General features: G+C 38.6%; 1 protein-coding gene across 2 annotated transcripts in view; it reads right to left on the reverse strand.

The window, feature by feature from the left end:
• UPF2 (UPF2 regulator of nonsense mediated mRNA decay) overlaps positions 1-26,230 on the reverse strand; it is a 202,412-nt gene that overhangs the window by 111,685 nt on the left and 64,497 nt on the right. For both annotated transcript variants that reach the window (XR_009550246.1, XM_007524619.2), the window contains exons 13-19: positions 24,457-24,660; positions 22,892-23,167; positions 19,183-19,366; positions 10,622-10,761; positions 8,659-8,763; positions 8,398-8,496; positions 6,115-6,282 (exon numbers count right to left, since the gene is read on the reverse strand). Coding sequence is in view for 1 of the 2 variants with exons in the window: in XM_007524619.2 (XP_007524681.1) it covers positions 6,115-6,282; positions 8,398-8,496; positions 8,659-8,763; positions 10,622-10,761; positions 19,183-19,366; positions 22,892-23,167; positions 24,457-24,660 (1,176 nt within the window). In the remaining variant the exon portion in view is untranslated. The remainder of the gene's footprint in view (positions 1-6,114; positions 6,283-8,397; positions 8,497-8,658; positions 8,764-10,621; positions 10,762-19,182; positions 19,367-22,891; positions 23,168-24,456; positions 24,661-26,230) is intronic.

The raw sequence follows: 26,230 nt of genomic DNA on the forward strand, positions 1-26,230 counted from the left end.
ACCCACTCATTACTTCAGTACTTTTCTAATGGCTACAGAAGAAAGTTATTTCTGAGCATAAATTTGGTACACAAAGAGATCTTTCAGTTACAGACTAGAGATTCTTGTAAGGCAACACATTTCTAGAAGGGGGGAAAATGTTGCACTAGAAAGGCCAACACCCAAAAGTCAAATAAAGAAATAAAAAGCAAAACAAAATAAACTTTTTTTTAGCCCACAAAATACCAGTAATGTTTCTTCAAATAATGTTCCTAAAATTATACACAAAGTCTATGAGTTGAAAATTTACTCAGTAACCAAGTACTGTGAGCATTTATTTCATGTTCACTAGCATTACTAAATAACTGTTCCCTTAAATGAAATTTCAGTTTAACAAATAAAGGCTGTCATTCTTTATTTCATATAAATATCTAAGTCATACAGTATATAATCTATATACAGTCTGAATAAAAAATATTCCTTTTAAAATGCAAAGTCTGGGTGGAGGTAGGTAGCATAATGGTTATGCAAACAAACTCTCACACAAGAGGCTCCAAAGTCCTAGGCTCAACTCCCTGCACCACCATAAGCTAGAGTTGAACAGTGCTCTGGTAAAAATAAATGAATAAAATAAAATAAAATACAAAGTCTAATTTTGGTCCACAAAACTTAGAATTCAGGACTGTTAAAAAATGAATATTTTTCAAGGTTCATGATCTTTGTTTCCTTTTCACTTTTTTTCCCTCTTTTTTAAACTAATTTTTATTTATTTATTGGGTAGGGATAGAGAGAAATTGAGAGAGGAAGGAGAGACAGTGAGGGGCACAGAGAGACCTGCAGCCCTGGTTCACCACTCTCAAAGCTGCAGGTGGGAACCAGGAGCGTGAGCCTGCAACATTGTGCACTCTAATATGTGTGCTTAACCAGGTGTGCGACTGCCTGGCTCTTAACCTCTCACTTTTTTTTGAGGGGAGAATCAGAATATCACACTCTGATATATGCAATGCCAAGGATCAACTAAGATAAAGCTCACCACTTCAATAGTTTCTACATGCATAACATTTGCCAGTTTTCCATATAACAAAACAACCCCCACTAGGTCCTTTATCATCTTTTTTGGACCTGTATTCTCCCCCACCCCCCACAACACCTCCACATTTTCTGAAGGTAGGTTTGAACTTATTTTTAACGCCTACATTTAGTGTATAGCTAAATAGGGTATGGGCTAATCAGATAGAATGCATTTATTTATATTTACTTATTTATTCCCTTTTGTTGCCCTTGTTGTTTTACTTTTGTAGTTATTATCGATGCTGTCATTGAATAGGACAGAGAGAAATGGAGAGAGGAGGGGAAATTTGGGAGGGGCAGAGAAAGACAGACACGTGCAGACCTGCTTCACCACTTGTTAAGCGACTCCCCTGCAGGTGGGGAGCCAGGGGCTTGAACTGGGATCCTTACGCTGGTCCTTGTGCTTCGTGCCACCTGCACTTAACCCGCTGTGCTACTGAGAATGCTTTTTTATATGTACCTCACAAAAGGGAGGAAAGAATGAACTATTATTTATTACTATTATTACTTAGTACCAAGGAATAAACCCAGTTCCTCTTACATGTGAGATAATGCTAAACTCCCTTCTAACTCAATTTTTTAGAGAGGGAGAGAAAAAAAAAAAGCACTCTCCCTCAATCCATATAATTTACTCCTCCTTTCCCACCACCTCTGTCCTTGGTGCTGGGGGTCAAAGCCAAGGTCTCATGTATAGAAGGTGTGCTATCTACCCAGCTAACTATATCCTGGATCCCCAAGTCCCTCAGGGAATAATGTAGTCCCTAGAAAAGCAGAGCAAAAACTCCGAGATTAGAGAATTGTGCTAACAGTCATGAACTAGCCAGTTCCAGTGCTCGGAGTACAACAAACTAGGCAAAGGTCTAAGTTCAGACTAAACAAAAAATCAAAAAGAAACAAAACAAATGAACACCTCTTCTAGGGACTAAGAGGACGATGGGGGACTAGGGTGATTCCAGAGTTCAACCCTGGTCTGAAGATGGGTAAGGGCAAAAATTCCCTGGAAGACAGTAACCCTTAAGTCTGGGATAAAGAAGACTGAGGACTGGAAAGAAACTAGCAAGACAGTGCTTGAAAGAGAGAGCAGTGCTTTAAACTAAGTTAACCACAACACAAGTCACATGGAAAACCCTTCCCAGTGCTCTAGCCCATAAGTTAATTGGTGTGCAAGTTTTGGTATCTCGAGATTCACTTTACCCTACAGCAAAAAATAATGGTTTACTGCACAATGTGGATCCTTTGTGTAAACAAGAAATTACTTGAGAAAGCAGAAATAAAAAGTAATTCAGGGGGTCGGGCAGTAGTGTAGCGGGTTAAGAGCACATGGTGCGAAGAGCAAGGATCAGTGTAAGGATGAGGTTCAAGCCCCCGGCTCCCCACCTGCAGGGGAGTTGCTTCACAGCTGGTGAAGCAGGTCTGCAGGTGTCTGTCTTTCTCTCTCCCTCTGTCTTCCCCTCCTCTCTCCATTTCTCTCTGTCCTATCCAACAACAAATGACATCATCAACAACAATAATAACCACAACAAGGCTACAACAACAAGGGCAACAAAAGGGAGAAAAAATGGCCTCCAGGAGCAGTGGATTCATAGTGCAGGCACGGACCAGCAATAACCCTGGAGGCATAAAAAGAAAAAAGAATAAAAAAAAAGTAATTCAGATATAATTTTTTTGAGGTTGTGCTGGTGAGGAGGGAGAATACCCCTTGTACCACAGAGGACACCTCATTTGAAATCTTCCTTAACTTCCTACAATAGCTATCTTCCTCCCTATCACTATTTCCCCCCCACCTTAGTCTTTCTATCCTCTTATTTTGTTTTACTGATATGTTCCTTTACAGATTTTCACCAGTCTGGCATTACCTATCTATTCTTAGTTGTCTGTCTTCCAACACTAAGTGAAAGCTCCCAAGTGGAAAGGAACTTCGACTGACTGCCAATATGTTATACTCAGAGAACAAAGTCTTCTACACAGCCAAGTAAGTAAACAGTATTTGTTAAATGACAATCCCAGGTACTGGAAACTGAGGTGTACCACATTTTAGAGAGACAACTGTAAGACTGTAAAATCCACCATGATTATATGTGTCACCTAACTAGAGGAAAATGCTGCCAAATAACACAAAACTTCTTTAATTCCATTGATTCCACAAACGTGAAAATACTTTTTATAAAACTAGCAATATATGAGATATCCTATAGTTGTTGCTAAGAGTTGGGCTTTACTTTCTTCATAGCACAGTTCACTATCTGCAAATATCCTTTTTTTTTTTTTCTTTTCATTAAGCCAGGCATCATGCATGCATGCATGACTTTACTACCCGAGCTGTTTTTTTTATTCAGATATAGAGGTAGAGAGAGAGAAACCACAACATCTCCCATGTGGTGCTAGGGCTCACCTGACCCAGTAAACAATCTCTCTGGCCTTATCTACACAAATATTGTTTGTGTCCCTTAGCAGTATATAAGCACACAAGAACAGGGGTTTGAACCCGTTCATCACTGAAACCTTAGTAACTAGAACAAAGAGTGGCAAGTACTCAGGAAAATGATGTGAGGGATCATGTGTAAGGTGAAAAGAAGAGGGAAGTTGTCTAAGGTTAGTGGGGGAAAAGAACCAGGGATCAAAGAATCATTGATTTTATAAGAGAAACCTTAGTAGGTGAGCATTTTCTTGAGACATGTCTAACACTATACCACTTTTCGTTCCAACCTTGAGCTTACTAATTAAACCCTCCTCATAAAAGTCAGGTAGTCCTATATGTAACAAATATGTATTTGTTATTTTTTACTTACAGTTTAAATTTACACACACACACACTTATGGGTAAATGTAAACTTTGTCTTTTCCCATTTAAAAATATCCAACTGACAGGGGAGGTCGGGCGGTGGCGCAGTGGGTTAAGCGCATGTGGTGCAAAGTGCAGGGACCGGCATAAGGATCCCGGTTCGAGCCCCTGGCTCCCCACCTGCAGGGGAGTCACTTCACAGGCGATGGAGCAGGTCTGCAGGTGTCTATCTTTCTCTCCCCCTCTGTCTTCCCCTCCTCTCTCCATTTCTCTCTGTCCTATCCAACAATGAACAACATCAACAATGGCAATAATGATAACCACAATGAGGCTACAACAACAAGGGCAACAAAAGGGGGACAAAATGGCCTCCAGGAGCGGTGGATTCATGGTGCAGGCACCGAGCCCAGCAATAACTCTGGAGGGAAAAAAAAAAAATCCAATTGGCAAAAGTCAAGATTTTTCTTTCTTTTTTTTCTTTCAATTTTTCTTTTTCTTTCTTATTAGGGGATTAATGTTTTACATTCAACAGTAAGTCCAATAGTTTGTACATGCATAACATTTCCCAGTTTCCCATTTAACAATACAACCTAGGTCCTCTGAATCCTTCTTGGACCTATATTCTCCCCCACCCACCCACCCCAGAGTCTTTTACTTTGGTGCGATACGCCAATTCCATTTCAGGTTCTATTTGTGTTTTCTTTTCTGATCTTGTTTTTCAACTTCTGCCTGAGAGTGAGATCATCCCATATTCATCCTTCTGTTTCTGACTTATTTCACTCAACATGATTTTTTCAAGGTCCATCCAAGATCGGCTGAAAACGGTGAAGTCACCATTTTTTACAGCTGAGTAGTATTCCATTGTGTATATAGACCACAACTTGCTCAGCCATTCATCTGTTGTTGGACACCTGGGTTGCTTCCAGGTTTTGGCTACTACAAATTGTGCTGCTAAGAACATATGTGTACACAGATCTTTTTGGATGGATGTGTTGGGTTCCTTAGGATATATCCCCAGGAGAGGAATTGCAGGGTCATAGGGTAGGTCCATTTCTAGCCTTCTGAGAGTTCTCCAGACTGTTCTCCACAGAGGTTGGACCAATTGACATTTCCACCAGCAGTGCAGGAGGGTTCCTTTGACCCCACACCCTCTCCAGCATTTGCTGCTGTTACCTTTTCTGATGTATGACATTCTCACAGGAATGAAGTGATATCTCATTGTTGTCTTGATTTGCATTTCTCTGACAATCAGAGACTTGGAGCATTTTTTCATGTGTTTCTCGGCCTTTTGGATCTCTTCTGTGGTGAATACTCTGTCCATGTCCTCCCCCCATTTTTGGATGGGGTTATTTGTTGTCTTGTTGTTGAGTCTGGCAAGCTCTTTATATATGTTGGTTATTAAACTCTTGTCTGATGTATGGCATGTAAAGATCTTCTCCCATTCTGTGAGGGGTCTCTTGGTTTGGGTAGTGGTTTCTTTTGCTGTGAAGAAGCTTTTTAATTTGATGTAGTCCCATAGGTTTATACTTGCCTTAGTCTTCTTTGTAATTGGATTCGTTTCATTGAAGATGTCTTTAAAATTTATACGGAAAAGAGTTCTGCCAATATTTTCTTCTAAGTATCTGATAGTTTCTAGTCTAACATCCAAGTCCTTGATCCATTTGGAATTTACTTTTGTATTTGGTGAAATACAGTGGTTCAGTTTCATTCTTCTGCATGTTTCAACCCATTGTTTCCAACACCATTTGTTGAAGAGACTCTGCTTTCCCCATTTAATAATCTGAGCCCCTTTGTCAAAGATTAGATGTTCATAGGGGTGGGGGCTCAGATTTTTCTTCTATACATATAGTAGATGTAATAATTTCTACCATTGAATACTTTTTCTTTCTTTTTAAAATATTTATTTATTCCCTTTTGTTGCCCTTGTTTTATTGTTGTAGTTATTACTACTGATGTTGTCATTGTTGGATAGGACAGAGAGAAATGGAGAGAGGAGTGGAAGACTGAGAAGGGGATAGAAAGACATCTGCAGACCTGCTTCACCGCCTGTGAAGTGACGCCCTTGCAGGTGGGGAGCCGGGGGGGGGGGGGGTGAACCTGGATCCTTACATAGGTCCTTGCACTTTGCGCCACGTGTGCGTAACCCGCTGGACTACCACCCGATTCTCCACTGAATAGTTTAAGTGTAAAAAGTCATTTTCCCTGGTGGGCAAAAGATAATTTAGCAGTTATTAAACATATTGGCAACTTCAATTATGAATATAGAGTGATTAATTCCTTACCTGTTGTTTATTGCCTTTTCTTGTTAACATGACAAAAGGCATTGTATCTGCAGACTCTGCTTCTCCTTCCCCACCACCAAGTGGAGGTCCTTTCCTCAACTGGCTTTTAAGATGCAAGGGAATAGCAACATCAAGTTGGTGTACTTTAACAGACTCGCCACTCCGTTGCTGAAAGATAAAAAGGGAAAAAAAAATCCTCTAAGATGCATAAGGCAGATGGGTAAATGTAACCTGCAAACAATTCATTCAGTATATTATTTCTTAAAATATATCATCAGAGTCAGTGTCATCTTTTTGAAATACAGGTGAAACCATGGAGTCATCCCCCTACACCCCTCACTGTGGTTCAGAAGAACTGTGCCATCTGACTTCTCTTTATCACTCTACTAGATCCCAAACCCAAATGCTCTATCTCCGTTCCTGGAATGAATGCACCGTGCACTGTCATTTACACCCACAGCACCCATCCTTCTTCAGTTCTCTTGTGTCATAATGTGCTGATCTGTGATTAGGCCCCTGTCGTATGCTTTACATTGGTTTGTTCTAGCCCTCCCCCCCCCCCCCCCCCCCGCCAAGAGAATTGGATCAGTCCAATTAATTTCGCGGGCCTGCTTGGCCCCGCCCCAAGAAACCCCGAGAGAGGGTTCCTGAGTCCGAGAGTTCGAGAGTTCCTGAATTCTCAAGTACGAGAGTTGCAGAGTTGGAGGGTTCCCCAGTATGAGAGTTCCAGAGTTGGAGAGTTCCAGAGTTACAGAGTAAGAGAGACTTCCACAGTGGAAGAGTTTCAGGGGGTTCCCAAGTACGAGAGTTCCCGAGTTGGAGAGTTCCTGAGTTCGAGAGTAAGGGAGAGGGTTCCTGAGTTCGAGAGTGCGAGAGTTCCTGAGTTAGTCAGAGGGTTCCTGAGTTCGAGAGTGCCAGAGTTTTCAGAGGGCTCCCAAGTACGAGAGTTCCAGAGTGCCAGAGTTGGAGAGTTCCCGAGTTACAGAAAAGAGTGCTTGCGCCGCCGCAAAGAGACAGCAGAGTTTTGTTTGGTGATTAGTTTGTCTTAGTTTATGAATTGTTGTTCCTGAATAAAGAAATACAGCTTCCCTGCCCAGCCGTTGTCTCCGCATCTCTGTTACCCGCCCATGAAGCAAGGCAGCCCGGAAAGAGCCTTCCGGAATTTTAACAACAGGCCCCATCTGATTGTTGGGTTACATTACTAAGTATCCCTCCCCTGCTAGTTGCTAGCAGTAATTTACACAAAATAGGTACAAACATTTAAGATTTTGTAAAATATACTAGTGTCTACAATAACTTGCTAGTATCCAATGTTTTTAACATTTACACTACATTACTCAATTAAACAAACCTTCACTGAAGACTTAGGGTGTTACGCTTGGAGACATTAATTCAAGACCATCTCTACCCTCAAAGCCTTCAAACACTAGTTAAGTAAGAAGATAAGTACAGATTTGGCCTGCATTGTGTATAATGTGTATTGGGAATGTTGTAAGACAACAGGGAACTTTTTTTCTTTCTCTTTAATTACAATGTTCTCTTTGTATATCTGACTTCATATACTTGAAAAATTTTATGAGTAAATTTTACATTAAATGGCATGCTCATTTGACAGGTATATTAGAAAGTCCTCTAAAAAGGCTGGACTAATTAAACTAAAATATTTCCTCACAACTAAAACAGGCACTATATTAAAGAAGCTCACCTTTAGCTTTATCATGATTTTTAAAAATTATGCTACTAATTTATTTTTGAGAAGGACCAGAACACTGATAAGTTCTGACAAACAGTGATACTAAGCATTGAAGTGGGGACCTCTTTTATGTCAGTCCTGAGGTCTCTATCACTCATTTTTCCCCTTTTACATTTGATTATTTTTCATTTCATTTATTTTGCCAACAGGGTTATCACTGGGGCTTGTTACATGCACAATGACTCCAAACTGCTGTTGGGGCCATTTCTTCCCCCTTCTTCCTTTTGATAGGTGAGACATGAAAAGGAGAAAGACACCTATAGCACTGTTCCACCATTTGTGAAGCTTCCTCTCTGAAGCTGTGGATGGAGGCTTAAATCCAGATTCTCACACATGTACTCTACCAGGTGCACCATCACCTAGCCCCCTTTCCTGTAACATATGCTTTTAAGAATAACTTTAAGTCCATTGTGCATTCATCTCCCTGTTCTCATCCTGTTTGGGTAGCAGAGAGCCATGCTTTACAGAACTAAATGTGCTATAGTATTTTGTATTGAGAAACTGCTTTGGGAGAAAGCAACATTTAATACCTGAAGATTTTCTAGCATCATTTTATCCAGAGCTTGAATGAAGTCTTCATCTTCCACACAAGGCACATGCTTAAGTCCACCTCCTTTAATCATCACCTCCTTATTAAAACAAAACAAAAAAAAAACCAAATAAATAAATAAGAAGTTGGACCAGAAAAGTTAATGGTAATGTTTTGGATGAGAGAGTCTTAAATCTTTTTTTTTTTTAATAACCTCTTTGCACAATGCAAGAATAAAAAAATTTTTTTTAGCTATACTTACAGTATTCTCTTCATCAGTTTCATTCTCCTTATTGGAATCTGTAAGGTAATCTGTATTCTCTTCCTCTTCTTCCTCTCCATCATCATCATCATTATCAGAACCCTCCTAAAATTACCATTTGAAGATTAAAATATTTTAAAATAAGTTACTATATTTCACAAGCCTCAAAAAGATTCTGAAAACTTCGGTATAATTATTACTATAACATTTCAGCTTTTCATGAAGCCTGCCTACAATGGTGGGGCAAAGCTGGCTAGCAATAGTCACTATTAGGTTGAACTATATGAAAATGAAGTAAGCTCTGGCTTATGTTGGTACAGGGGACTGAACCTGGGACTTCGGAAACTCAGGCAGGAAAGTCTTTCTGCATAGTCATTACGCTGTCTTCCCAACCCTGAAAATGATGTTTTGATAGGTCATATGGTTTGGTCTAACAGTCATGAAAATAAAAAGGGAGGTCAATAATTATAGTAGATGATGAATTTTAGATTTCACATACCAATAGGTCTGAGAAAAAGAAAGCAAATTTAAGCAGTATCTAGTCATGTGGTTTTGTTTCTATAAAATTGACAGGCTTAAAGTTCCTGTTTGTAAGTATGATATATGAGATCAATTTTTCCTTCAAATTGATCATTATATAAGAATCCTAACCATAACAATGGAAGCTTGTCACGACACATATTTCCAACCCAAGAAAAAACCATCTCATATTAACTACAGACTTCTAGTGACAACTGCATGTCCATGGAGGTTCAACAGTTATTGTAGCCAAGGTCTCATCTGGTGGAGGTGCTAATGATGCAGAAAGCTGTACATATGGATGGCAGGGGGTATATGGGAAATCTCTTAGACAAGAGATCTTTCTTTGTTTTTTTATTTAATTTTATTGGATAGATTTTTTTAATGGTTTACAGTATCGTCTTTAGCAAACAGGCACAACCTCTCATCCCAATCATCCTTCATCCTGTCCCTTTCCCACCTTTCTCAGAGTGCTTTCCTTCACTGCAATACACCACACCAAGTCCAAGTTTCACCTTATTTTTTCCCTTACTGTCCTTTCTTCTTCTTCTTTTTTTTTTTTGCTTCCAGGGTTATTGTTGGGGCTCAATGCCTGCATTACACTACAAATCCACTGTTCCTGGAGGCCATTTTTCCCCATTTTGTTGCCCTTGTTGTTTTTGTTATTGTTATTGTTACACCGATGTTGCTGGATAGGACAGAGAGAAATCGAGAGAGGAGGGGAAGAAAGAGAGGGGGAGAGAAAGATAAGACACCTGCAGACCTGCCTCACTGCTTGTGAAGAAACCCCCTGCAGGTGAGGAGCCAGGGCTCGAACCGGGATCCTTAGGCTGGTCCTTGTGCTTCACGCCACCTGCGTTTAACCCACTGCGCTACTGCCTGATCCTATCTGTCTTTCAATTCTGCTGTGACTCTAGAAATCTTACATAAAAGTCTTGGTTAAAATTTTAATCTTTTAAAAAATATATTTATTTATAGCCTTTTGTTGCCCTTGTTTTTTTTATTGTTGTAGTTATTGTTGTTGATGATGTCGTCATTGGATATGACAGAGAGAAATGGAGAGAGGAGGGGAAGGCAGATATGAGGAGAGAGAGACACCTGGAGACCTGCTTCACCACCTGTGAAGCAACTCCCCTGCAGGTGGGGAGCCGGGGGCTCCAACCGGGATCCTTATGCTGGTCCTTGCGCTTAACTGGCTGTGCTACCGCCCGACTCCCTAAAATTTTAATCTTATAAGTATTTTCTTACTAAAAAAATTAATTGATTCAGTGGTTTATGAGAAAAGATACTACTCATTACGTTTACTAAACAATATATATTATCATGTATTTATTATAATAAAACTAAGGGAAAGATCTCCTTTCATACATTAAAGAAAATCTTGACTCATAATCAAAATACTCTTGCACAAATGTACCTATTTTCTATAAATAAAAGTCATCACCTCTTCTTCTGGTTCATTTACTTCACTTTCATTTCCAGATTGTTCTTCTGTTTCAGCACCTCTTTCTTCTTCTTCTTCATCCTCTTCAAGATTTTCTCCTTCTGTAACAGAGTCTTTTGAATCTTTGTCATTTACCAGACCTTGAAAGAAAAGGAAAAAAATCAAGGTAAGTTTTCAATATTACATCACTCATTTAAAAGTATGTTTTACATAGGACAGTTCAACGCCCATTTTCTTAGAGGACTATTAAAATTAGAGTATAACTTAAAATTAAAAGTTTGAAACATTTTAAAACTAAACAAACTTTTCAACAAAGGAGCACCATATCATTTCTTAACTACCAGCAAAGTGAAAATATTTGTGTGGAGGTAGGTTATCCTTTTTCTGTTTATCTGTCTCAGATGAGGAGCAAGTGTAAGTTACAGAAGATGCAAACTTGGTTACATTTTTTATCAAATGCTATTCAAGAACCTCTAAAAACTCAACAGATATAGAATCACTTCTTTCATTGAGAAATCTGGCTAGCAATCTGAATGTCTGAAAATCAAGACTGCAAGGAGGCAAAGAGCATTCTTGTGCACACATAGCAGCTATGTCACACAGAGCTTCAGTTCCTCCTTCAGATATAGCATTCTCCCCCTCAGGAGTAACTCCTAGGCTACAAATTGCTTTTACCTACCTACCTCCCATTTGTTTTTAATGCACATGGGGAATCTATCATAGCACTTTGCATTTAATGGCAAGATATGCATTATTTTTCTGATTTCACAAATGTGCTATTAGCTTATAAAATCCTCAGGGATAAGGAAGCTATAATAATATGTTCAAGACTTAAGAGGCCATATGTTGGTAAATACACAGTAGGCGTTTAGTAAATACTTGTTTGTTTATAAAATTTTACATTATTACAGAAGTATCAGTGTTAATATGATTTTAAGTCTTTAATTCTGAAGAAAACTAAAGCCCAGAGAGTTTAACAACAACCAAATAAAAAGAAAAAACTACAATTTCTTAAGTCTAAGGAGTTAAGAACCAACAAAACTACAGAAGTACAGAAAACTGTTCAAATTCTGAAGTTAAAGAATAAAGACTAGGAGATGTACAAGGCTCAGAAAAAAAACAACTTTTTTCCTAGTTTTTGTGAAGCCTTAGGTATGTACAATTTCAACACTCCAGGCCACTCCCCACACCCCCATAGACACCACAGCATCATAACTTCCTTTGATGTCATAGTATTTCCCATATAGTGTTGGGGTTCAAATCAGGGTTACACACATGGCAAAGCATTTTGCCCTACCCAGCGAACTATCCTTACACTTCTCAGAAAAATTCATTTAAAAAAATAGTAGGGGATTAGTCGGTAATGCAGTGGGTTAAGTGCACATGGCACGAAATGCAAAGACCAGCACAAGGATCCTGGTTCAAGCCCCTGGCTCCCCATCTTCAAGGGGGTCACTTCACAAGTGGTGAAGCAGGTCTGCAGGTGTCTTTCTCTCCCCCTCAATTTCTTCCCCTCCTCTCTTGATTTCTCTGTCCTATCCAACAACAATGACATCATTAACAATGATAATAATAATCACAACGATAAAACAACAAGGGCATAACCCTGGAGGCAAAAACAAACACAAAAAGGGCAAAAAAAGGGAAAAAAAATAGCCTCCAGGGGCAGTGGATTTGTAGTGCAGGCACCAAGCCCCAGCAATAACCCTGGAGCAAAAAAAACTAAACAAAATATAAATAATAATACCAAGGGAAAAAAGTGGGATCTAGAAGTGAAATTCTAATAAATATTTCCTAAGGACTGGAAGATGTATCACAAGCAGGGCAGTGCTGTGGTGACATCTCTCCTCATTCTTTTTTTTTCTTTTTCTTGCTGTCTCTTACTCTATGTGGAAAAGAAAAAAATCTCCACCAGGAGTGGCGGAACCATGCAAGCACAAAGACCCAACCATAAAAATAAAATTCTCTAGTTATTAGTCTTCATAGCTATATACTTATACATCCACAAATAAGTATCTATTATAGAACCTTTAAAAGCAAAACTGGTTGTCTGAGAGATGGCTTAGTGGACAAAGCATTGGATTCTCAATCATGAGGTTCTGAGTTCAATCTCTAGCAGCACATGAACCAGAGTGATGCCTGGTTCTTTCTCTCTCTCTCTCCTTTATCATGAATAAATATATACTTAGAAGAAAAAAAAAAGCAAAGTATTGTAATGTTATTTTTAAAATATTTTACTGACTGATTTATATTTTAATTATTTATTGGATAGAGACAGAAATAGAGAAGGAAGGTGAAGATAGAGACACCTGTAGCACTGCTTCACCACTTAGGTCCCTGTGCATTGTAACACATGCACCACCACCCAGCCCCTGCACTGTTATTTAAATTATCAAGATAGAAAATGTGAAGTCAGGACCATAAATATAAGTATACTTAATAAAAAATACCACAGTATTTTTTCACTTGAGTATAAACTCTGATGAAATATTGTATCTACTATAGTGACTTAAAATGAATATCATGGGAAGGTATACATAGCTAACGTATACATAGCTTTGTTTTGATAGTCATTTTTCTAATTTGTAAGGAAAATATATACTATTTCTAACACATTTTATTTGCATTGCAAGTTAGTTCCCAAAACAATTTATGAGTGTTATATTTTGCATTTGCAAAATTGTAAACCCTATCCAGTTGAGTCCTTAGGACACTGTCAATCTAAAATGTGTCAGAATTCACTGTACTAGGAAACTAGTACCAAATCTTATGAGCTAGAAATGAACAGTCTGCTGTCATGGGTTCTCTGATGATAACACACAGCAATAATTGTAATACTTTATTTCAGACTATTTTAATCTATTTCTCTGCTTACTATATCCTTCCCCCTTTGTACTTATTATGCTAAAAAGAGCAGTCTTTGAAAAATCTAACTTGACAGGTGAACCTACAGCTTTGATATGGTCCTTTAAGCCATTTAGCAGGAGTAACACTACATTTTTTTATCATTCTGGCTAACAGACAGTGCTCAAGAAAACCACCAACTCTTCCCTTCCGCTCCTCATTTGTTTATGTCATGTTCATTTATCTACTGAGTATTCTATTTTCCTATAAATTTGCCTGTGCTCTTTGTAAGCAATAATGTGAATGGAAACTTTAAAAAAATATTTATATCCACTTTTATTGTCCTTATTGTTTTATTGTAGTTATTATTGTTGCTGTTATTGATATCATCGTTGTTGGATAGGACAGAGAGAAATGGAGAGAGGAGGGGAAGACAGAGAGGGGGAGAGAAAAGAGACACCTTCAGACCTGCTTCACTGCCTGTGAAGCGACTCCCCTGCAGGTGGGGAGCCTGGGGCTGGAACCAGGATCCTTCTGCCGGTCCTTGCACTTCGCGTTGGTGTGCTTATCCCACTGTGCTACCGCCCAACTCCCAACATGGAAACTGTTTTTACTTTAATTTTATTTCCAGTGTATAAAAGTTTTGAAAGTATAGTCTGGGAAATGGTACAGTGGATGGATGCATTAGACTCTCGAGCATGAGGCCCCAAGTTCAGTCTCCAGGAGCCATGTACCAGAGTGATGCTCTGGCTCTTTGTCTCATTCTCTCTCTCTCTCTCTCACTAATAAAAAATATCTAAAACATAATAATAAGTTATGAAACAGGCAGATCACTATCCTTCAAGTGCTCAATTGCTGCTCCTACCCTATTTTTACGATTCCAAGATACACTAAATTTCTTTTTACTTATTGGGCCTAATTTCTAGTTTTTTAGTCTTGTCTGATGACAAGGAATGAACTCAGGACCTGTGCATGTGCAATATCTTCAACAGTCTCCTGGGCACAATTCTCTCTCTTTCTTTGGTGGGGAGGAAGGGTAAAGTGAAGGGGTGGAGAGACACCTCAGTACTGCTCCTCCATCCTTAAAGTGCTATTACCCATAGTACTCCCATGAGGTGCCATGGCTTGAATCCAGAGCCTCACACATAAAAATCCCAGTCTTGATTTTATTTGTAATGTGTGGAATACATGTTTCTGTACTATAACTTATTCATATAGCTTATTTTAAAACTTTATTTCCTTCAGTTTTGTTCTTTAAACTAAAACAATGTCTAGACCTCCCAAACCAGAATTAAATTATTTGGTCTATTACCAATAAGGTTTGGTTCTTAAATTAAAAAGAATGGTTTAGCTAGTAATTCTACATGACCTGGAAAACCAAGATAGACACAAAACTAATACAAGAATGCTATTTATGGTGATTTCGATGCGCCACCGGACAAAAATAGTTATGGGGCACATCCATATAAAAATATCATCACTTAAAAATATTTAAGGAGTTGGGCGGTAGCACAGCGGGTTAAGCGCAGGTGGCGCAAAAGCCCAAGGACCGGCGTAAGGATCTGGGTTCGAGGCCCTGGCTCCCCACATGCAGGGGAGTCCCTTCACAGGCGGTGAAGTAGGTCTGCAGGTGTCTCTCCTTTATCTCCTTCTCTCTGTCTTCCCCTCCTTTCTCCATTTCTCTCTGTCCTATCCAACAATAGTGACATCAATAATAACTACAACAATAAAACAACAAGGGCAATAAAAGGGAATAAATAAATAAATATAAAAAAATTAAAAAAAAATATATTTAAAGTGGGGATTGGGTGGTGGCACACGTGGTTGAACACACATGTTACAGTGCACAAGGGCCCAGGTTCAAGCCCCCAGTCCCCACCTGCAGGGGGAATGCTTTGCAAGTAGTGAAGCAGTGTTGCAGGTGTCTCTTGGTCTCTCCCTATCACCCCCTTCCCTCTCCATTTCTGGCTGTCTCTATCCAGTAAATAAGATAAAGATAATAATTTAAAAAATATATATATATTTAAAGTGGGGGCTGGGTGTTGGCACACCTGATTAAGTGCACACATCACAATGTACAGGGACCCAGGTTCAAGTCCCTGGTCCCCACCTGCAGAGGGCAAGCTTAATGAGTGGTAAAGCAGTGCTGCAGGTGTTTTTTTTTTTCCTCTCTCCCTCTTTATCTACCCCTCTTCTCAATTTCCGGCTGTCTCTATCCAATAAATAAATATAGATAATAAAAATATTTTTAAAAAAATTTAAAAAAATATTTAAAGTGTCTTATGAGGTTTATAGTGGCCAGAGCTAAACTGAACTTGCAAGCATGAAGTTCCAAGTTTGATACCAGGCATTGCATATGCCAACATGATATTCTGGTCCTTCCACAAAATTTTTTTTTTTCATATTTATTTATTTATTCCCTTTTGTTGCCCTTGTTGTTTTATTGTTGTAGTTATTATTGTTGTTGTCGTTGTTGGATAGGACAGAGAGAAATGGAGAGAGGAGGGGAAGACAGAGAGGAGGAGAGAAAGATAGACACCTGCAGACCTGCTTCACCGCCTGTGAAGCGACTCCCCTGCAGGTGGGGAGCCGGGGTTCGAACCGGGATCCTTATGCCGGTCCTTGTGTTTTGCGCCACCTGCGCTTAACCCGCTGCGCTACAGCCCGACTCCCTCCACAAAATATTTTATGTCAAGAAAAAGTCCTATAAAATACAGGAGAGAGGGAGACTCAGTTATAAAATTGCAAACATGGAAAACATGAAAGAACATATATGAAAATGTTAGTACATGATTATCCTTGTATATGAAACACAGATGCTTTTCTGTTTTGCTTTCTTACTATTTCTGCCATAAATAAAAATATTTTTTAAACATATATGGGGATAGTTTTTGTCTCTTCCAATTAAGTACTATGTTAGCATTAGATAGCTGTAAAACTAAAATGGGTTGCTAATAGGGCTAGAGAGAGTTCTTTGTGTAAGGCACTGGTCTTGCTAAGTTTTGGGCAAAGCTCTGGTACTGTGGCGTCTCTCTCTTAATGAAAATCTCAGTCCAGAAATAGTGAAACCGCATATGTATAAGGCCTTGGTTCTGCAAAAAAGTAAATAAAATGATGATAAACTTGAAAGTCCTAGAAAATTTTTAAAAAGGGGGGGGGGGGGGCTAGGCGGTGGTGCACCTGGTTGACTGCACACATTATCATGTGCATTGATCCAAGTATGAAACCTCAATTCCCCACCTGTGGGGAGTAGGGGGATGCTTCATGAGCAGTGACACAGGTCAATAGGTGTCTTTCTCTCTCTTTCCCTATCCCCTTATTTCCTTCTGTCCAAACAAATAAAGCAGAAAAAAAGGGGGTGGGGGATGGCCACCAATAGTGGTGGATTCGAGTGACATCGAGTGCCAGCAATAACCCTGGATTATAATAATAATAATAATAATGACAGAAGATACCGTCTTATGGTTTAGCAAAATAAACAGATTTAGGGGCCAACGAGGAGGAACAGCAGACAGTGCTGGATGCTCAAGCACGGGATCTTGAGTTTGGGTCCTGTACTGACATGTTCCAGAGTAATGCTCTGGTATTCTCTCCCTTTCCCCTCATTTCCTCCTTAATAAGCAAATTTTTAAAGAGAAATTGATTTAATATAGATCTATTCACACATTCCACTTCTTGCTACTTAAGAAAAAAAAAAGATGATAGAAGTACTGACAAAACTGCCACTATCTTCATAGCTTCATTTGAAAACATTAAACTATTTTTTTTTTCTTCTTTTAATTCCAGGGTAATTGCTGGGGCTCGGTGCCTACACTGTGAATCCACTGCTTCTGGAAGCCATTTTTCCCATTTTTGTTGCTCTTGTTGTTGTTATTATTGTCGTCATTGCTGTTGTTGGATAGGACAGAGATAAATTGAGAGAGGAGGGGAAGACAGAGAGGGAGAAAAATAGACACCTGCAGACCCGCTTCACTGGCTGTGAAATGACCCCCCTGCAGGTGGGGAGCCAGGGGCTCAAAAGGGGGTCAGTCCTTGTGCTTTGCGCCATACGTGCTTAAGCTGCTGCAGTACAGCCCTATCCACCACTGAACTATTTTTTTTTTATCTTACTATTTTCTTTTCTTTTTTTTTTCTTCCTCCCCCTTTCCTCTTCTTCCCCCATCTTCCTATTTTCTAAACAAAGAAAGAACCCTCATATAAAGCATGGAGCCCTTTAATTTCACTTTCTGTTTATAAATAAGATATAATGCTACAAAATTTGAGGTCAAGCTAGTATTTCTTCATGTGTGCTGTACAAAGTACCAATAGTAAAGGAATTGGGTAAAAAAGGCTAAGAATTATTTTAAAACATAGGAATTAAGAAAAATAAAAAACAAGTTCCCTTGCTTGAGATGCACATTTTATACAATTAGTAATCTGGAAAGGAAAAAAGGTAGCTTGGAACAAAGTCCACCTCCGTTTATGGTTGAGTAGGAAAAATAGTACATAATCAGCACCTTTAAAAAATAATACTCAGGTAGTTGGGCGGTAGCGCAGCAGGTTAAGTGCACGTGGTGCAAAGCTCAAGGACCAGCATAAGGATCTTGGTTTGAGCCCCCGGCTCCCCGCCTGCAGGGGAGTCGCTTCACAGGCGGTGAAGCAGGTCTGCAGGTGTCTATCTTTCTCTCCCCCTCTGTCTTCCCCTCCTCTCTCCATTTCTCTCTATCCTATACAACAACGAGGACATCAATAACAACGACAATAATAACTACAACAATAAAACAATAAGGGCAACAAAAAGAAATAAATATTTTTTTAAGTTTTTTAAAAATTATACTCAACTAGAAAACAACCATACTTTTCAAAGAGAATTTAATATTAGAGAAAGAAATCTTATTAATATGTTACATATAATTGTTTAAGTTTTAAGAGAGAGAAATATCATCAGTGCATTTGCTGTGTAAAGTAGTTCTTCAGTAAGCAATGTAGAAACAGACAGCATGAGTCAAGGTGGTAGAAGTAAGGATCTCGTAATGACAGACATGTGGGTACAAAGAGCTAGCATGGTATATAGAATACTAACTTAATAGTATGAAAACTTGCCACTGTTCTGGGAAGATTTCAATAAAACAAGTTAAAAACTGTCAACATGCAAGCCAAACTGATTATCTTGTACCGGTCATTTTCGACCACAAAGCTAGCTCTTACAGTCTCTTACAAGGAGCTGTTCAAGAGTTAACTTTTCTCCCAGAACAATCCCAGGAAAATATTGAGAAAGCAAATAGATTCCTCTGGTTTTATTTTTTCTCTAGTCTTTAGGGACAGAGGAAATTCTCCTAGAGAATAAGGTCTGAAATTCTGTAGCAAAGTTCTAGACAAGCACTCTCCTATACATTGCAGACTCCTATCTCAGGAAATAATTCTCATTGACAGTATATACTGTATATGTGAAACATAGTTTAATCAAAGTAGAATTTACATTAACAACTAAAAAATTAAAGTGGAGCTGACAGGATCTGTTTTCTACCACTATCTATTTGATTCAAGTCCTATGTGATTGTTTTCCTCAATTTTAAGAGTCTGTTCCCCAGGATGTACCTAACACTATAATATAATACTAAACAATGAAAATAAAAAGTATGCAAAAATAAGTTCTGACTGATAACATTAGAAATCAAAAGTTCTAGCAACAATCTGCCAGACAACACCTTCATTTCTCTCTGTAGTTAGTTGCTTACCTAGTTTTATTAAGAATTCTTGTTCCAAGTCGTGTACCTGCCTGATGGATTCTTCCAGAGAATTACAGAGTTTGATCTTTGGTCTTAGCAGTTCTAGTGTATCACTGATCATGTAATCTATGTCAATAGGAAATGGATGGTCTTTTGTCCAAACCTCCAAACTTTTCTTCCACCAAACATAACGCTGACAACAAATGAAAAATAAATTTAGCTATAAGAAATTAATAACATGATGTTTAAAAGTAATAATCTTTACTGTGATCATTGCCTAGTTATGACTAACCTTTAAAAAGGAGAACAAGACACCTAGCATTTTTATCAATAGCCAACAGCAATGATCCTGTTCGAATTACTGCTCTGCATCTATACAACTAAGTCATTTGATTTTTAATTTAAATGTTTTAGCTATAACTATTACAACTTTTTAAAGCAGGAAATATTATGAGTCATACCAATAATCCTTCAAGCACTAAAACAAGGCAAAAACCAAACTTCCAAACCCTCTGGGTTTTACAATTCCTAACTTTATAAAAATGAGCAGACTCCAAGTTTTGATAATCTTTCATTACTTTCTCTATGCTACTTTTCTTAAAATGATCAATTAAAACATCCGAGGATATAATCTATAGTCAACAAGCATTTATTGAACATCTACTGTGTATATGGCACTGTTTAGGCATTTTCTCTTTTATCCTACTATGCTTCCTTCATTCTTTGTACTTATAGTTTAAAAGCTTATGTTGATTAGATAGCACTGGTCAAGTATGATTACTCATTGCTGCAGGTCTCTTTTTCAGAAAGAGAAAGAGAGACAGAAAGAGAAAGGAAGACATCACAGCACCAAACCTGACCTCCATACAGGGGGGACTGGGCTCAAACCTCAGTACATGGCAAACAGGCACCCTTCCAGGTGAACTACCATGCTGGTCCTATGCCCAAAAACTTGTCCATGAGCAAGTATTTCTCTAGGTGTTTTGGACTTCCTCTCCAATTTATTCTAGGGTCTTGATTCTCCCAGTGTGTGAGCTTATTAGAAATGCAGGTCGTGGTCTGGGAGGTTGCACAGTGAATAAAGCATTGGATTCTCAAGCATGAGGTCCTGAATTTAATCCCTGGCAGTACATGTACCAGACTGATGCCTGGTTCTTTCTCCCTCTCTCCTTCTATCTTCATGAACAAATAAATAAAATCTTAAAAAAAAAAAAAAAATGCAGGTCTAAGACCCCCACCTGAAACCAAATAAATAATCTTGCATTTTAACAATATCTTCAGCTGTGCATGTACATTAGAGTTTAATGGCAGTGATCTGAGTGGTTCTTTCTATCAGGTCTTTCAAGTCTTAACTGTCCTTCACTACTCTAGGCAGAACAAACATACTGAGCTCATCTCCTGGCCTCAATCACTTCTCCCTCCTACTCATTAAGTGAACTCCTACTGGTTAATCAAGTGGAAAGCATTTTAAATCTTGTTGCTCTCAGATATTTTTTTATTTATTTGATAGAGACAAAATACCAAGGTGGAAGGGGAGGGGGGAGACAGAGAGAGAGAGAGAGAGAGAGAGAGAGAGAGAGAGAGAAGACCCACAATTCTGCTTCACCACTCATGAAGTTTCCCCCCTGCAAGAGAGGACCAGAAGCTTGAATCCATGTACTTGTGTGTGGTAACATGTGTACTCTACCAGGTGTGTACTGCCTAGTCCTGCGATAATTCTGAAGGGGTTCTTTTTCTTTCAGTCTGTGATGTCAGAGTGAGTGCAAACAATGACTCTCTTCTGAAAGACTTTACAGACACTGAAGGGTACAGCTGAAATTTAACAAAACTCTGGCTTCCAATACAGACACTCTCCAACATAGAACAGTTCTTACATACAATAGGAAATCTGACTCTCAAATCTGCAAAGGCCCCATTTTGTGCTCATCAATTAAGAAAATTCCAATATTCTGGGCAGAGTGTAGATAGCATAATGGTTATGAAGAGGCTCATGCCTGAGGCTCCAAAGCCCTAGATTCAATCCCCTGCACCACCATAAGCCAGAGCTGAGCAGTGCTCCAGAAAAAAAAGAAAAGAAAATTACAATATTCTAAATTGTAACCTCAGTCCCAAACTGTACTCTAGCAACTGATAATGGCAGAAGAAAGGCAAATTGCTTTCTCCCAAGAGTGATCTAATTTAAGACCATACACACTAAGTGGATGAATATTACATACTGCAAGTAGCTGTTTAAAATTTCCTTCACCAACAGATAAATATAAAGTCAATACTAAAATAGTGATCAAATAGAAGTGAATGATATTACTGGTACAAATCAGCTTATGAAACTATCTCTGTTATTTGTATCTGAATTTAATTTATATTACAATTGTTTTCAAATCTTAAGTTTTTGAAATTATGATAGAGGAAACATAACCTCTCACCTCAACTTACCAATGAACAAAAAAAAATTTTATCCTCCAATAAAAATACTTCTCCCAGGCTGGGGAGATAGTACAGTGTTTATTATGCTAAATACCCTAATGCCCAAGATTCTGAAGTCTCTGGTTCAATTCCTAGCACCAAGCTAAGTCAGCTGACCAATGCTCTTGGTTTGGGGGGGTCCCCCTAAACTTACTCTTTTTTTTCTCAAAAAAAGAACTTTTATAAACAAGACTATTGGGTGAGTGGTCTGGGAGACGGTGCAGTGGATAAAGCATTGGACTCTCAAGCATGAGGTCTGGAGTTCAATTCCTGGCAGCACATGTTCCAGAGTAATGTCTGGTTCTTTCTCTCTCCTCCTATCCTTCTCATCAATAAATAAAATCTTAGGAAAAAAAACAAAAACAACTATAGGAAACTAGAGGTCTGGGAAGTGGCACAATGGCTCTAGTCAAAAAAAAAAAAAAAAAAAAAGACTATTGGGTGAAAATACCACAGATGAGTAAGGGAAATGGTATCAAATGTAAAAAAAAAAAAAATCACACAGGGCCAAGTAATGATGCACCTGGTTAAGCACACACATTATGGTTTACAAGGGCCCAGGTTTAAGCCCCAGGTCCCCACCTGCAGGGGAAAAGCTTCACAAGTGTTGAAGGAAAGCTGTACATTTCTCTCTGTCTCATTCCCTCAATCCTCTCTTCCTCTCTCAATTTCTCTGTATCTGATAAATAAAAAAATTTAAAAGAAAAAAGAATTTAAAAAAATTAAAGAAGAAACCCATTTACTACATTTATAAACATTGGGCCAACGACCCCACCAATGTGTCCTGGAGCCCCGCTTACCCGGGGAAGCAATTACAGAAGCCAGACCTTCCACCTTCTGTACCCCATAATGACCCTGGATCCATATTCCCAGAAGGTTAAAGAATAGGAAAGTTATCAGTGGAGGAGATGGGATATGGAGTTCTGGTGGTGGGAATTGTACCCCTCTTATCCTATGGTCTTGTCAGTGTTTCCATTTTATAAATAAAAATCAATATATAAATATAAAAAAAGATAAAGAAATTTTTTTAAATGATAAACAGTATGAAAGTAATGATCAGTCATCATTAAGCATAAAAGTTACATTTGAAAATTTCTATTATAAAATTCATCATGTTGTTAAATCTTTAAAGCATCTTGGTAAGAATTAAGCTAATTATGAACATATACAACATATGAATGCTACAACATTTCTTCTAGTAGTTTTAGAAGATAATGCATTAAGTGATGCCAGACTGTACATCCAGTTTATATACCTGAAAATATACAAGGAAGCAATCAAGTTTTCGTTTACTGGAACCTCTGTCGAAGTACTGGCCACAGGTATCCAAAATAGTGCACACAAGTCTAATTCTGAAAAGGTGTTCAGGAGGATCCAGAGAACTTGGAGAGCCATCAGGGTTAACACCAAATGAAGTAAAAGAATAGAGAGTTCTAAAAATAACAGCTGACTCCACCATTCGGTAATTATAAAGTTCTCCTAGGAACTTGGCACTGCTGATACGCCTTTGATTAAATTTAGGTTGATTAACCTAAAGGGGGAAAAGAAACAAAACACAGATTTCCACTAAGAAAAGCAATGTGTTCACAAACAGGTAAAAATTACTTTCTCACTAAATATAGAGTGGAAATAATACATTTTCTGAACACGGAGAATAAATGACACTTTAAAAACTTTTTTTAATATTTATTTATCCCCTTTTATTGCCCTTGTCTTTTATTGTTGTAGTTATTATTGTTGTTGTTCTTGATGTCGTCGTCGTTGGATAGGACAGAGAGAAATGAAGAGAGCAGGGGAAGACAGAGAAGGGAAGAGAAAGATAAGACACCTGCAGACCTGCTTCACCGCTTGTGAAAAGACTCCTGTGCAGGTGGGAAAGCAGCATCCTTAGCCAGTCCTTGTTCTTTGCACCACCTGTGCTTAACCCATTGCGCTACCGCCTGACTCCCAACACTTTTTTTTTTAGTAATGTGATAAAATATTTCAGTGTATCTCTTTTAGCATCTCTCTGAAAAGTTACTGTCAGTGTTTTAATAAAAAGGGCATGTTAAACACTAAAATATAGTAATCATTAGAAGAAGTGATAGCATAAAAAAGTTTAAATGTTATTCTCCCTATTGGTAACTAAAACTTATTTTTTGCATTACACTAATTTTAAAAGTAATGAGGGAACTACTATACAAAATTTTATTGTCATTATCAATTCTTCTACTTAGTAACTATATCCATAAAACTCAAATTTCAATAGTAAGTCAGAAAAATATTAAAACTTACTATACTCTTCCAAAATAAACTTAACTTTTGTCCTTTTTGGGGGGCGTGGGGGAGTGGGAGGGATGGAGAAGAGCAAATAATATTCCACAAGCTGAAGACCAGGAAATGTGACACAACTGGGTTTATTTATTTACTTATTTATTCCCTTTCGTTGCCCTTGTTGTTGTTTTTATATTGTTGTAGTTATTATTGTTATTGATGTCATCGTTGTTGGATAGGACAGAGAAAAATGGAGAGAGGAGGGGAAGACAGAGAGGGGGAGAGAAAGACAGACACCTGCAGACTTACTTCACCGCTTGTGAAGCAACTCCCCTGCAGGTGGGGAGCCGGGGGCTTCCGCTGTTCCTTGCGCTTTGCACCACGTGTGCTTAACCCGCTGCGCCACCACCCAACTCCCTCAACTGAGTTTATTAAGAAACCACCAACTATTAAATCAATAGTAAACAGCATAATGTTGAAGGGGCTTTTCAGATTATTACTTTTCAATAAGATTTTGAAGTTTGCTAAAATTATATACAAACGCCAAGTTTGTGAAAACTCAGTTACCTCCATTCCTAATCGAATATCTTCTAAAACTCCATCCACAACATGAATTCCAACATCTTCTTGATAAAGCACCAGTCCTGCTAAGAGGTTGGCTACACAATGAATACTATTATATTTCACATTCCAGATATTTATCATACAACAAATAACATAGTCTTTCACTTCTTGGTCCTGCCAGGGCAGTTTTCGCATCTGTCTCAAAACCTAAAAGAAGAAATATTGTTTACATTACTAAGATAAACACATAGTAGTACAATGTAGCCAATACTTAGATAACAGATATTTTATAATTAAGGCAGTTCATTTTGAAATGGATACTCAGAAATCTCTATTAGCGGGAGCCTGACAGTAGTGCAGCAGGTTAACCACACGTGGCGCAAAGCTCAAGAACCCGCGTGAGGATCCTGGTTCGAGCCCCCGGCTCCCCCTCTGCAGGGGAGTTGCTTCACAAGCGGTGAAGCAGGTCTGCAGGTGTCTATCTTTCTCTCCCCCTCTCTGTCTTCCCCATCTCTCTCTGTCCTATCCAACTACAACAACAATAACTACAGCAATAAAACAATAAGGACAACAAAAGGGAAAATAAATCTTAAAAAAATTTTAAAAACCCAAATCTCTATTAGCCTCTTCATTTTGGAAGTAGGAGAAACTTCCAAAAAGAAAGCAAGATTTATTCACACTTTTTCTAGACTGTCCCCTACTGCCCTCAGATCTCCCAGAGTCAAACTTCAATCAAGCTTACAGAGTATATTCTCTTGTAGGTCACTGGAATTTAACTCTTCTTTATATCAATTAGCTTCTGGCACAATGTGTTTCAACACATGCTATTTTGTTTAAAGTTATAGTTCCCAAGAAACTACCACAGTGAGGACTTACTGTACCACTTCTCTCTAAAAATGGCTTTCAGTTTTCCAAGTTACATTATCATTTTTCATTAACTTCAACCCCACCCATGTATAGTAACATATAGTTCATGTCTTTTATCCTCAAGGGTGTTCTTACCCAGATGGTCATTTGCTATTAAAAAAAAAAAAAATCAAGAGTCAGGGAGATGACTAGCAGTACAACACACATCTCAATGTGTGAGACCCTACCTCTCTGAACTGTGAATTTACTGTGAATATTTAAAGTTCTTTTCTCTTTCTCCCACTCCCATACCCCTTCAAGATTTAAACCAGAACTTCACTCTGGCATATTATGTTGGGAATGAACCTCAAGACCTCATGCTTTAGAGTCCAACACTTTATCCACTGCAGTTACATCCTGTGTGACAAATTCTTACATTTTTTTCCTATACTTTGGGGGACCACTGAAACAACATGTAAATGAACTGATGTATAAAAACCTAAATGTAGCGGTCTGGGAGGTGGCTCAGTGTATAAAGCACTGAATTCTCAACCATGAGGTTCTGAGTTCAATCCCCAGCAGCATATGTGCCAGAGTGATGTCTGGTTCTATCTCTCTCCTCTCTCTCATGAATAAATTCTTTAAAAAAATCAACAAATAAATAGGGAGTTGGGCGGTAGCACAGCGGGTTAAGCGCATGTGGCGCAGAGCCGCAAGGACCGGCTTAAGTATCCGGTCTGAGCCCTGGCTCCCCCACCTGCAGGAGAGTCGCTTCACAGGTGGTGAAGTCGCTTCACAGGCGGTGATAGACCTTCGGGTGTCTATCTTTCTCTCCCCCTCTGTCTTCCCCTCCTCTCTCCATTTCTCTCTGTCCTATCTAACAATGACATCGATAATAACAATGAAAAAATCAAGGGAAACAAAAGTGGAA

This window comes from Erinaceus europaeus, chromosome 6 (genome assembly GCF_950295315.1).
Source record: "Erinaceus europaeus chromosome 6, mEriEur2.1, whole genome shotgun sequence".
NCBI classification, from domain to species: Eukaryota; Metazoa; Chordata; class Mammalia; order Eulipotyphla; family Erinaceidae; genus Erinaceus; species Erinaceus europaeus.